The 13,038-nt window shown below is 35.1% G+C and overlaps 1 protein-coding gene across 3 annotated transcripts in view; it reads right to left on the minus strand.

The window, feature by feature from the left end:
- Window positions 1–335: 335 nt before the first annotated feature.
- Window positions 336–13,038, minus strand: part of SELENOI (selenoprotein I) — a 33,888-nt gene continuing 21,185 nt past the window's right edge. The window contains exons 7-10 of one of the 3 annotated variants that reach the window (XM_008068160.2): window positions 8,361–8,409; window positions 6,467–6,647; window positions 4,825–5,007; window positions 336–2,385 (exon numbers count right to left, since the gene is read on the minus strand). In XM_008068160.2, the coding sequence (XP_008066351.2) occupies window positions 2,287–2,385; window positions 4,825–5,007; window positions 6,467–6,647; window positions 8,361–8,409 (512 nt within the window). In that variant the 3' untranslated portion in view covers window positions 336–2,286. Of the gene's footprint in view, window positions 2,386–4,824; window positions 5,008–6,466; window positions 6,648–8,356; window positions 8,410–13,038 lie in introns of those variants that run through there. The other 2 variants (XR_002482506.1, XM_021717307.1) reach the window with 2 other exon arrangements.

The following is a 13,038-nucleotide window of genomic DNA, read 5'->3' on the forward strand; positions in this document are numbered from 1 at the left end:
AGATAAAACAAGAAAAAGAGTCAGCAGTACACGAAAGAGTCACAAGTCCACAGTATTCTGAAACAGTTAATCACTCGGTATCACTTTTCCCTTATTGATGGCCACCTTTCTTTCATTTAATGATGTCAATAAAGCTGACTATAGCATAATTCTTTACCATCACAGGGAAAATATGTCATGAAGTACAGGCACAAAACCATCTTCAGATAAACTTGATATAAAAAAAGGGGGCAGAAAAACAATTTGAAGTAAAAGAGTCCCCAAATTATAAGACATGACCCTAATGCCAGAAGTAAAGGGTATTTTTTACTACACTGTACAAGGTGAAGAAAGCCTGTGATCCAAATTTGTCATTTTATAAATATTTATCAGTTATTTTCTTATATAATACAAATTCATCTCATTCTTGATACAAGGTCAATAAAACAGTAAAATAATAAGCTTAGAAATCTTAACACAAAGCTTTTTTTTAACCCTACCCCAAATTAATACTTTATCCAGTTCAATTTTACAGACCACATAGAACAAGATATACAAAAAATAGTTACCTTCACTTAATTGGTTCCTTCTCTGAACTACATGATGGTGATTTATTAACAAACACGGAATCACCATCTACATTTTCCTGCATCGATTTCTCATCTATTTTCAGTGTTCGTTTCTATCTCAGAGAAAGTCACCAAACATACCTCAACTTCTATAATTTTTTTTAAATGAGTACAGAACCATGAACTAGCTCCTTGACTCATTTCTAATAACTTGAATGACAATGATTAGAATTTACAAATTTAAAAAATGAAATATCAATTATAGTTATTTCTTACAAAGCAGCAGACTGAAATTCAACAAAGAAACACACTATAATTAAATTCAACAATGGTCACATTCATAGATAAATAATGGTTATGAATTTAATTACATATCAACACAGTGGTGCCTATTTTATCCAAGTGCAACCTGTCCAAAAAAAAAGGGTTTAAGATACACTCTTCATTCAAGCACAAACTTCAATTCAGTGAAAAACAAAAGATAATCAGCAAGTAAATTTCACCACCACCAAATTAAATGAAGACAAAGTTAAAAAGAAATAGAATAAAATATCCACATCATGAAAAAGTGTGATTTATAAAACAACCACATTAAAAGAATTTTTATATTTGTCAGTAAACCTCAGAAATTATTCCAAGTCATATTAAAGGGAGTATGTACTCAATAAGGCATATATATCAAAAGTTTTCCTCAAATGGGGCAACGGGCAAGTTGGGGAAGAGAGAATTTCTCTCTGCTTTATCCTGTATGAAATAAAAAATACAGCACCCCACCACCAAGAAAGACAAAGAGAGAAAGGAAGGACAGATGGGCAAATTGAATAACAAAACTAATTTTGGTCGTAGTGAGGTTCATGAGATTCCTAACTCCAATTTAAGTTTCTCTTATGACATGCTTTTATCTGCATTCCTCACAAGTAATTATCATAAGTCTGGAACTATCACATGCATTCTTACAATTACAGCTCTCAGGCACCAAATCTCAGCAACCTGCAGCTGAGGGGGTAAAAACGCCACATTTAAACAGTGAACCACCCCAACAGGTGAGCTATAATTACAATCCATTCTCTACTGATTCTCAATAGAATATTTCTCATTAAAAGAAAATTACATCATTTATCAAGATCTGTTCCATAACAAAAAGAGCCAGAATACTAGAGAATCTAAGTACATATTAGCTAAATACATTAGCTCTCTTAGCATGTGAGGACAAAAGGCATTTTCATGGGAAAGAGAAACCAGTATTTGGCAATTGCATGTTGTTTGGTGGTCACTGGCATCTCTTGTAAAAGGTGACTTGTTTTATCATTTCCCTATATTAGATTTGGGTCACTAGTACTCCCATTGTTACAAAGTACCAAATATGAAAACATATTGTGTTTTTCTGAATGTTATCAGTATTCCAAAACCAATTTTGGTATTTTAAAAATAAAAACAATGCATCTTTAACTGTATATGAACCAAAACATTATGAACTCAAGAAGCAAAAATGACTAAAAACATTTTGCTGGTCTAATGTACATTATGCTTAACCAAAATGTCACATAGTTTTATAAAAAATAAAATAAGCTGGGAATTAATAGGTCCAAAATTTCACAAGTTTAGATCATATGTATCATTCCTGCTGTCCAAGTACCATACATACTGAGATCCCATGTCTGTCAAGCAGATCAGTTTAGTTCAATGGTGATGGATGAAGTATTTACAAGCATCTATTTACAGCACTTCTTTCTGTAGATTACAGGCCAATATTCTTTTCTTCCATTCCTAGTCAATCTGAGTTTGGTTTCCTCAATGAGAAGGGGTAAATTTCAAAATGGCTGCTCAGCTGCTTTACCTATGAAAAAACAGAACATGAGACAGTGACAAATACGTATATTATTTTTTTAAACTACACAGAATTCACCTTCTGCAACAATTTACAGACATAGAAAAACTTCAGAAATAGTGAAGAGGTCTTCCTGGATTAGGATAGCTACAGAGCTAGATAGCTAAGTGGGAGTATCAGAACTACCCTGGGAAAGTTAGGACTTGAACCTGGGCTTGCCTAGCCCCAAAAGCTAGCCTTTCCAAAATCTTCGAGACCATACAAATTCACATCCAAATTTGTGAAAAATTGATTTACAATATCTAGAACAAATAATTATATTTATAATTAGACTCAATATTTATTACTTGATATCTATTATTATTATTATTATTATTGTTATTATTTTAATAGTTCAAGTGAATGCTTTGTGTAGCCTAGCAAGTTTTACCTTCGGTCAGAAGTTGTAGAAGTAAAATAGCACAAAGACAGAAAAAAAAAAAGATGCTCGTAAAAGTTTGCTTCCAAGGGTACCCGCATAATGAACATTTGTATACCTAACCCTGAATTGTATCCCACATCTTTAAAATAAAAAAATTAAAAGTAAAAAATAAAAATAAAAAATAAATAAAAGTTTGCTTCAATTAGTTTGTGGGTTTTTTTTCCAGATTTTTAACAATAAAAATGTACTGCCTTTGTAAATTAAAGAAATATGTATTTAGGTATGATTTGATATATATAAATATATGGCTTTCTAAAGATTCACTTTCAAAAGGCTATGAGAAATTAAAGCAATTACAAAAGACATTGGCAATTGTGTTCTACATCTTGTATATGATTGATGAACTATCAGGATAAGGGCCCAAGATGTTAACTGTGCACAAATAAAAATAAAAATAGTCTGCGCATGTTGGCTCACACCTGTAATTCCAGCACTTTTGGAGGCTGAGACAAGAGGATTGCCTGAGCCCAGGGATTTAAGACCAGCCTGGGCAACTTGGCAAGACCTGTCTCTACAATACATTTTTTTTTTTAATTAGCTGGACGTGGTGGCATGTGTCTGTAGTTACAGCTACTTGGAAGTCTGAGTTGGAAAGATCACTTGAGCCTAGTAGGTCGAGGCTGCAGTAGTCATGAGCATGCCACTGCCACTGCACTCTAGCCTGGGTGACAGAGTGAGACTCCGACTCAAAAAAAAAACCCAACAACAACAAAAATAATAATTATGTCTTACAGGTTTTTCCCCATAACAATTTCATCTATTTCATTCTAACAAATGAGGGCTACTTTGGGGAGAAACACTAAGGGAAGAAAGCCTAAGTTTAGCAACATATGCAAGGTACAAAGCTGTAATCAAGCATGATAGGTACCTTTCCATTTTAAAAATGTGTACAATAATACAGAAATAAAGACATTTTGCTTCTCAAACTGACTCATTGCAGGGTTCCTTTCAAAACAAATATATCAAATAGAAGTATTTTAAGAGTCATAAAAATGTGAATATTCTTTTACAACCTCAATCCTATGAAATTATTCTCAGAAAATAAAAAAATTAAAATAATATTATTCCAGAGTATTCATGACAACATTATTTATAATGGTGAAAATCTGAAAACAACCCAAATGATTAAAATAAGTTGTGATTAAGTAAGTAGGGTAATTATTGCATAATCTCCTTGGTGAAATATTATACAGCAACTAAAAATCATAATTATGAGGCCATTCTAAACTATGTAAAATAATTAGAAAAGAAAGTTAAAATGAGAGGAAAAAGAAAATAAGCCACATGAATCTGGTTTCATTTCATTGTATCTATGTTCATCTACTCATTCTGAAACTAGTCTCTTATTTTAGGAGAAAATTTTATAGCTTGCAAAATATATCTTAAATCCATTTTCTTCTATATTTTCTATTTCTGCTGATGAGGGCTCAGGAACAGCACAGATGAAGTAAAACCTCAAATAATGCAAGTTTTCCTTTAGTCTGAAAGTCTAACCTCTGCCATCACAAGTGCTTACTGAATTAGGCAGGGGAGGGAAAAAGTACTACAAAACCAGCTCTAGTTTCTTTTCAAATTACGTTAATGAGCAATAAAAATGTCCCTAAAGCTAAAGCAGCAAGTGAAGAATTAGATAATCAACAAATGGGACTATCTGATCTCATATAATTAAAAGCAAAAAACAGTACACAGTTCTACCTAACAAGAAAACTTACATACATACCCATTTAAAATAAGAACTAGTTCCAAATAATAACTGTTCAGCTTTAAAATCATTTGTAGTTACAGTAACATATTCATTGGAGAAATAATATCTGAAATTACACACCTGGTTATTATCCAAAATTTAAAGAATACCCCAAAACTCTTACAGCTGCTATAATTAAGAACTTTCTCTGGAAATTTTCCATTACTTCCTTTCTACTATTTTTAAGAACCAAATGGAACCAATTTTGTTTTAGATTACTCACCACACATACTCCATAATGGACATGGGCCAGAGTGAAAGCAGTTGTTAATGTATACAGGAGAATGCTCTCAATGTAAGAGGCTATTCCTAAGTTTACCACCAAGACAACCAAGAAGAGAGGAACCAGCAACCAATTCAAAGTTGGGCACCGGGTACTACTCATTTGGCAAACAATCAGTTGACACTTGAAGTTAGTTTAAAAAAAAAAAAGGAAGAAAAGAAAGTTTAATTAGTAAAGCACTTCCTAAAAGTAGTCATTCCAACATTTAAAAGCAGTCAAGTACCTTAGCCAACACATTTACCTTACCTAAGTTCAGAAGTTCTCGATCGTTAGGGTCCAACTAGAACCCTGGCCCTATCCCCAAACACATGAAGTCTCAGTGCAAGTCAGAAGAGGGCAGAAGATAAATTAATTTAATTTAATTTATGAAAGGCATTCTTCCACTGGGCAACAATTTAGATTTTTAAAATGTCTCCCAATTTTAAGATTCTATGATACGTAAAAAAAATTTCAAAATAGTCTCCTATACCCCCACACAGCTAAATTTCTTTAAGGCAATGATGAGGAAGTACTACCTTCAATTCAGTCATAGTGCCATAATTAACATCTCAAAACCTCTTTGGTTCCCTTAATTTTCAAGACCTCACTCAAACATAGTTTTGTTATTTCAGAAATACTTTTTATACAATGTACTAGTGTCTTCAGATCTTTAAATCCTGTAAAATCAGTAGGACTTGGGATATTACACAACATTACAGACATGAAAACATAAACTAGGCAGCTAAGTTAAAAAATAAAAACTTCTAAGGGCCCTGGCCTGAGCTAGAGCATAGGTTTCCTGGCTGTCAGACTATCGGGGTCTTTTCTCAACTCCTGTCTGTTGAAATCAAACTCTTGCTCACTGCATAAAAGGAATTTTTTAAAATATGTTATATTTATTACATGTTTTTAAATTCTACATTCTTAATTTAAAAATCAACTGAGTTTTAAAAAACGACCGGGTACAGCGGTTTATACCTGTAATCCAGCACTTTGAGAGGCCAAGATAGGAGGAATTCTTGAGCCCAGGAGTTCAAGAGCAGCCTGGGCAACATACCAAGACCTGGTTTCTACAAAATAATCAAAAAATTAGCTGGGCTTGGTGGTGTGTTCCTGTAGTCTCAGCTACTTGGGAGGCTGAGGCAGAAGGATTGCCTGAGCCCAGGAGGTTGAGACTACAGTGAGCACTGATTGTGCCACTGCATTCCAGCCTGGGCGACAGAGCAAGACTCAGATTTTTTTTTAAAGTGTATGTGTGGTTTCTGTCTCTCAAAAATTCCTTTCAAGCTCCAGTCATTTCAGTCATGATATTAATAATATTCAGAGTCTGAAGGGAATCTATAAATTATTACATACATTTTTCAGTGGGTAACCAAAACAAAAAATTTAAGTATGTTATGGTTCCAAAATACTACTACAGTCTCCAAATCCTATTGATTTCAAAGGATGAAATAATGTTCTCTCTTTGAGGCCATTAATTATTCTGTCACATTTCTTATATAAAGTATCTTTAAGATCTGTTTATTCTAATATTATAGAAAATTTTCCAAATGTCATATATTCTTAATACATACTGTAATTTTTTAAAGAAAAAAACTCTTACTGTGATGTTGGCAAAGGCTGTTCCAACCATGAAGTAGAATATTCTAGGATGTAACTCTAAAATATCTGAAGGTGACCAGAGTATCCATGCTGTAGACAAAATGAACAGCAAACACGGAGAAAAGAAGGGAACCATAGTTTCATAGACTGAACTATGTTTCAAGGTGTTATTTTTATAGCTTCTGGAAAAAAAAAATCAAGTAATACAAAGATTATTACATATAAAACTTGTATAGTATTCTGTAGTTTCCAAAGCACTTTCACATTTATTCTCTCATTTTATATGCACAATAATCCTATGGCATAGACAGAACCAACATTAACCCCATTTTACAGACAGGGTAAGAGAAGATAATTTAAATTAAATAATTTAAATGTAACTTGCAACCAAGTGGGAGGGCTAGGATTAGAACTAAAGTCTTCTGATCTCCAGTCCCATTTTTTTTCCTCTTTAAATCAGACTGTCAACCACTGTGTTAGGAATACAAAGACTGATAAAACTTGATCTTTTGTTCTATGAGCTATTCTAATAGGGGAAAGAAGATAAACATGAAATACTAGGAGTACCTCACAGTGCTGCTTTGATACAAAGTGATAGAGAACTTAGAGTGAGATGTAACTCACATGAAAGTCTGAGTGAGACTGCCCACACCATACTGTGGTGTCTCTAAGCATATAGGAGGTAATCCAGTATATGTCTGCTCATCTGAACAGAGCCTCAAATTCCAGTCCTGGTTCTGTCATTGATCATATGACCTTGGGCAATATGTTACCCAATCAAACTCATCACTACAAAATGAGGAGGCAATGACTCCAGTCTTCAGAGCTTTAAACTGTATGGTTTTTATAAAAGAATGTGAGCTGCCAATAAGTAGGGAAGACTCATAGAGCTTGGCTTGACATAAATAAGATTCCACTAGAAAGATCTGAGAGCTAAAGGATGGAGTGGACGTACAAGAAAGTGTTTTGCCTAGAGGAAACAGCAGCAGAGGAAACTGGAAACAAAATTACTGAGAAGGGAAAGAGCAAAGTATATTGGGACACAAGTAAATTCAGTGCGACTGCACAAAGGTGAGTATGTGCAGAGATCAAAGAAATGAACTTCCACGTGGGCACTCCCTTCTCCCTCAAACCAGACAGGAACTTCTATATAAGTGATATTTCAGAAGAGTCAGCTTGGTCCTAAACGACACACATTCAGAAATTTTATGATCCTGCTAATTAAACTTACAGATAATCAGTTTATAAAACAGAATGCAAATGCATCAATACTCAACAGGGATATATTCCCTCCTAATGAATAGATTCACTCAAAAAAAGTAACAAATTAGATGACTGTTTGGTGAACCCAAAACTGTAACAAAAGAACTAATAGTCTGCGCCATGTTTGAATTGACTACATTATCCACCACAGAAACCCTAAGTAATCCCAAACCTCATTCCAGATTCAAAATACAGGTTTCATGACCTTTTGAAAATGCTCAGACTCCAAAAGGAAAACAGATCCTTAAAGTCAGCTGAAAAACAAATACCAAAAATTTTCATATTTCTTGTCCATTTAAAAAATGAAATACTTGACCGGGTTCGGTGGCTCAGTCTGTAATCCTAGCACTTTGGGAGGCCAAGACGAGTGGATTGCCTGAGCCTATGGGCTCAAGACCAGCCCAGACAACTTAGCAAGACCTCATCTCTACAATAAAATAAATAAATAAATAGCCGGGCATGGTAGCGCATGCCTGTAGTTCCAGTTCTTGGAAGGCTGAGGTGGAAGGATTGCTGGAGCCTAGCAGGTTGATGCTGGGTGGCCGTGAGTTTGCCATTGCATTCCAGCCTGGGAGACAGAGTGAGACTCCAACTCAAAAAATAAATATATAAAAATAAAATAAAATACTTACCTGAAAAAGTTTAATAAGCTCATTGGAAGAGTCACACATAATGCACAACCTAAATGGAAGAATATTTACATTATGAGCTATTATTCAAGGGTAATTAGTACATAATAATTGAATCCAAAAAAATACACAATATTTTTAAAGCCCAAAACGTTCAAGTTTACTTCTGTAATAACATTAAATACATTTCTGAACAACAATTACAACTAGAAGAGAGAGAGTACAAGTTGGTGATTCAAAGGACAGACTCAAAGGGTCAGACTTGGCCTCAATTTTGGTTGTACCACTGGCTGGTTATGTGACTTTAAGTAAGTTAGCCTTTCAATGCCTCAATTTCCTCTTTTATAGAGATAACAGTTATACCAACCCCAAAGAGTTTTGGGAATTGAATGAGTTATTACATGTTTAGACACCTAGAACAATAAGTAGTCTATAGTAAGTTGAACAGTAAGTATGAGCTATTGAAAGTGGGGGATAATTAATGAAGCCTAGTGCTTCCTGTTTATACTTATTTTTACCTCCCTGGTATTTTCAATTTCTCCTCTCCCTGCTCCCACCCATACACTGGTTCTTGCACCTCACACCTAAAAACAAGGATGACCTTCCCAAGTAAAGCTACCACTCATTCTGCAGCCCTCATCATCTACCATCTTACTCAGTTATGTCCAATCATTTGCCAAACTTTACTGTTGCCTCTTTTATTCATTCTGCCCCCACTCAGCAGAAATTGTACTCTTTAAATTTACCAAACTTTCCTAATGATCAAATTCAGGATCTTTTATCATTCCTGACTTATAAGTAAAACGGTTTGGTTAACTATCTACTAACTGCAGTTCTTTCATTTGCCTTTGTGATCCTGTTCTCCTAATGTTTCTGCTAGCCATCTAATTACTTCATTTTGTGTCCTTTGTTGGGGATTCTACCTCCTTCACATTCCTGAGTGTTCCACTGTACTTACACTGTCCTTCAGAGAATCTTCCCTTACATCTCAACTACAAACTTACAGCTGATGACTCCAATATCTAGTTATGTACTCTTGGGCAAATCCAACAATCTCTCTGAGCTTCAAAGTTCAGATAGACAATGATCATGGATTAAATAATTATCTAGTGTCTCTTATGTCTTTAAAATTATCTGATTTTATGATTTGTAGAGATGTGAATTCTTTTTTTTGTTTTTTGTTTTTTAAGTTGGAGTCTCACTCTGTCACCCAGACTGAAGTGCAGTGGCCACTCCCGGCCGCCGCAGCCTTGATCTGCTGGGCTCCGGCGATCCTTCCGCCTCAGCCTTCCAAGTTGCTGGAACTACAAGCGTGTGCTACCACACTTGGCTAATTTTTTGATTTATTGTAGAGATGAGGTCTCACCAAGTTGCCCAGGCAGGTCTCCAACCTGCGGGCTCAGGCAATCCACTCACCTCAGCCTCCCAAGACGCGGAATTACAGGCTGAGTCACCGAGACCGGCTGAGATGTGAACTCTCAATCCTTCTCTCTTTCAAACTTCAATCAATATATCTGGCAACCTCCTAGATCCTTCATTTGGATGTTTCATTGTCATGCAACATAGTAGCCTTAGTTTGACTACTCTGGACTCCTGGTGACTATACTTGGCTTGAGGGTCAATGCAGCTATGATCTTAAGGATCAAAGGAGGAAAACAATCCTTCAAAACAATTCCTAAGACATTTGACTAAAAACAGAAGAAAAGACTGGAAACCAACAGAAATGTTATCTCTAAAGAGGAATTACTCTCCTACTTCCAAGGCTAACTGAAACAGTTTCCCAAATTATAAGATCTTAGAAGGAAAGGAGAAGATAAGCTGATGTCCTCAGTGACCTCAGAAATTTTTAGCAGTTTACTCCATGTCAAGCTAGGAAGCACTGGAGGGGAGCCAAGGCTAAATGAATTGATCCAGGATTACTTGTAGCTCTGAGATGTTGGAAACAGGAGGAGACAAACTAGCAAAAGATTTGCTGCCAGGAGTAATTTTAGTTTAAAAAGTCTTGAAATAGCTTTATCTTAAGGACAGTAAGCATGTAAAATGCCTGGGCTCTACACAGGTTGCCAAACACAGGTTACTTCTCTAAATAAAACTTAGTGTACTTTGTACTTTCTGTAAAGAGTACTTAATTGTTAAATATTTAGCTATGAAACTCTATATTTCAAGTATATAACAGTGAAAGAAGCCATACATATGCAGACCTGCTTTTCATACTACAGTTAGTAGTTAAAGGCCCAGACTTAATAACATAGGAAACTTAATAGCTATAGAAAAATCAGAGCAGAATTTATTTAAAAAATCAAGTGGAATGGGATACAATCGAAGGATAACATGGTCATTAAAAATATTTTGGTTCCTCATATTTCCAGCTTATTTATTAACTAGGAAATTCAGTTAAAAATCACCAAGACAAAAATTACCTTTAAAAAAGTTAAAAATGGGAACAACTGCAATCTATAGCAAAACAAAGGATTAATATACTTAACATATGACGAAGTTCTAAAACTAAAGGGAACAGACAACAATCCTACAGAAAAAAATGAGCTTGAGATATGTAAAATATACAAAAAGAAATACAAATGGCTCTTAAACACCAGAAAAGTTCATTCATAATCATAATTATAACTTTAAACTATTTAGATATATCATTTCTTATCTATCAAATTCACAAAAATCCAAAAGTTTGATAACATACTGTGTTGGTGAAACTGTAAACAAGTGCTGGTAGAAATGCAAAAATCATACAACCCTTATGAGGGGATTATGGCAATGTTTAGTGAAACTGTACACATTTGTCCTGTACTAGAAGTTCTACTTCTAGGGATCTCTTTCTCAATATCCCAGCAAAAACATTAAAAAAACAGATGTAAGCCGGGATCAGTGGCTCAGCCTATAATCTCGTGCTTTGGAAGGCTGAGGTGAGTGGATTGCCTGAGACCGTGAGTTCGAAACTTGCCTGGGCAACTTGGCGAGACCTCATCTCTACAATGAATCAAAAATTAACCAGGCGTGGTAGCGTGCGCCTATGTTCCAGCTACTTGAAAGGGTGAGGCGGAAGGACTGCCGGAGCCCAACAGGTCGAGGCTGCGATGGCCAGAAGCAGCCACTGCACTCCAGTCTGGGTGACAGAGTAAGACTCCAACTCAAAAAAACAAAACAAAAAAACAGATGTATAAGACTATTCACTGCAGTAATTTGTATAACACCAAAAGCCTGCAAATAAGCCAAATGTCTAGCAACAGGGGTCTGGTTGAACAACCATGACACATATGCACAAAGTACCAGGAAGCTACAGGAAGGAATGAAGAAGATGCTTATATACCACTATGGAGTGATCTCTAGGATACAACATTAAGGGAAAAAGGCAAAATATAGTAAAGTATGTATAGAATGCTACCATGTATCTACGAAAAGGAGTGATAAAATGATATACACACATTACTTAAAATAAGAAAAATAATGAAAAGATGAGATATAAAATTAAAAACTAAGAATGGTTACCTATGAGAGAAGAAAGGATTGGGTAGCAATAAAAGCTAGACTTCTTTGAATAGTCCTTATTTCATAAATTTGACTTTGCAATCACAAACATTTTACAGTTATAAGGGAGTAATAAATTTTAAAAGAAAAGGTTATTCCTAAAAGTCAAAAGCAAAACAAAATCAGTAAGTCTAAATGTGCATATCCACAATTGGTGGCATAACCACAGAGGTGGCTTTAAAATACAGTAAACTGACTGGACACCTCTAGTGGAATAAACCATAGGACAAACAAAAACAAAAATGTTCATATTGTTGCTGACTTTGATACTATATTCTGAGACTATCATGGCTGTTTCATGGAATAAAGCAAGTGAGTAATTATTTTGTGTTACTGAAAAGATTTCTGTCATAGTTTAAAAGAGATAGAAATGTAAGATCAATGTGGCTAAGTAAAAATTCTCTATTATCAAATCTGTTTTGGAATTATCAGTATGAATATATGAGGTATTTTATAATAAAACTAATAAACTTTATTTCCCTACCTATTCACTGAGTGGAAGATCATCAATGCTTGTTAAAACAATTAGGTGAAGAGCTGATGTAAACTTTGTAACTGATAGAAAAGACACAATTTCTGAACCCTCTGATCACTACTAGCATCGCCACAAGATAGACAACTAGATATTGCATGCCTTCTAATGTGATGCAGCAGCAAGTACCACTATCTAATAAGCATCATTTTCCCACACACACCTCCCTTCAAAGAAAAAAAATCAAACCTTTACCTAACCAAGCCTATAGTTCTAATTACTATTTTACAGGAAAAAAAAGAGGGGCAGAGAAACCTGTTATATGACACACTAAGAATGCAACCAGGAAAACACAGAAAGTAAGAGTTCTTTGGGTCAAATGACCTACCTTCTTCAATAAACAAACTACTAAGGAAAAAAAGGAAAACCTATGTAGACTAAAAGAGATTTAAAAGACATACCCCATTTGTATACCCAACCCTAAATTGTACTCCACATATTTAAAATAAAAAATAAGCTGGGTTCGGTGGCTCGGCCTGTAATCTCGTGCCTTTGGAAGGCTGAGGTGAATGGATTGCCTGAGCCCACGGGCTCGAGACCCACCTGGACAACTTGGCAAGACCTCATCTCTACAATAAATCAAAAATTAGCTAGGCGTGGTAGCGCGCG

Source organism: Carlito syrichta, unplaced genomic scaffold, assembly GCF_000164805.1.
Source record: "Carlito syrichta isolate Samal-C Ts95f unplaced genomic scaffold, Tarsius_syrichta-2.0.1 Scaffold107969, whole genome shotgun sequence".
In the NCBI taxonomy this organism is placed as follows: domain Eukaryota; kingdom Metazoa; phylum Chordata; class Mammalia; order Primates; family Tarsiidae; genus Carlito; species Carlito syrichta.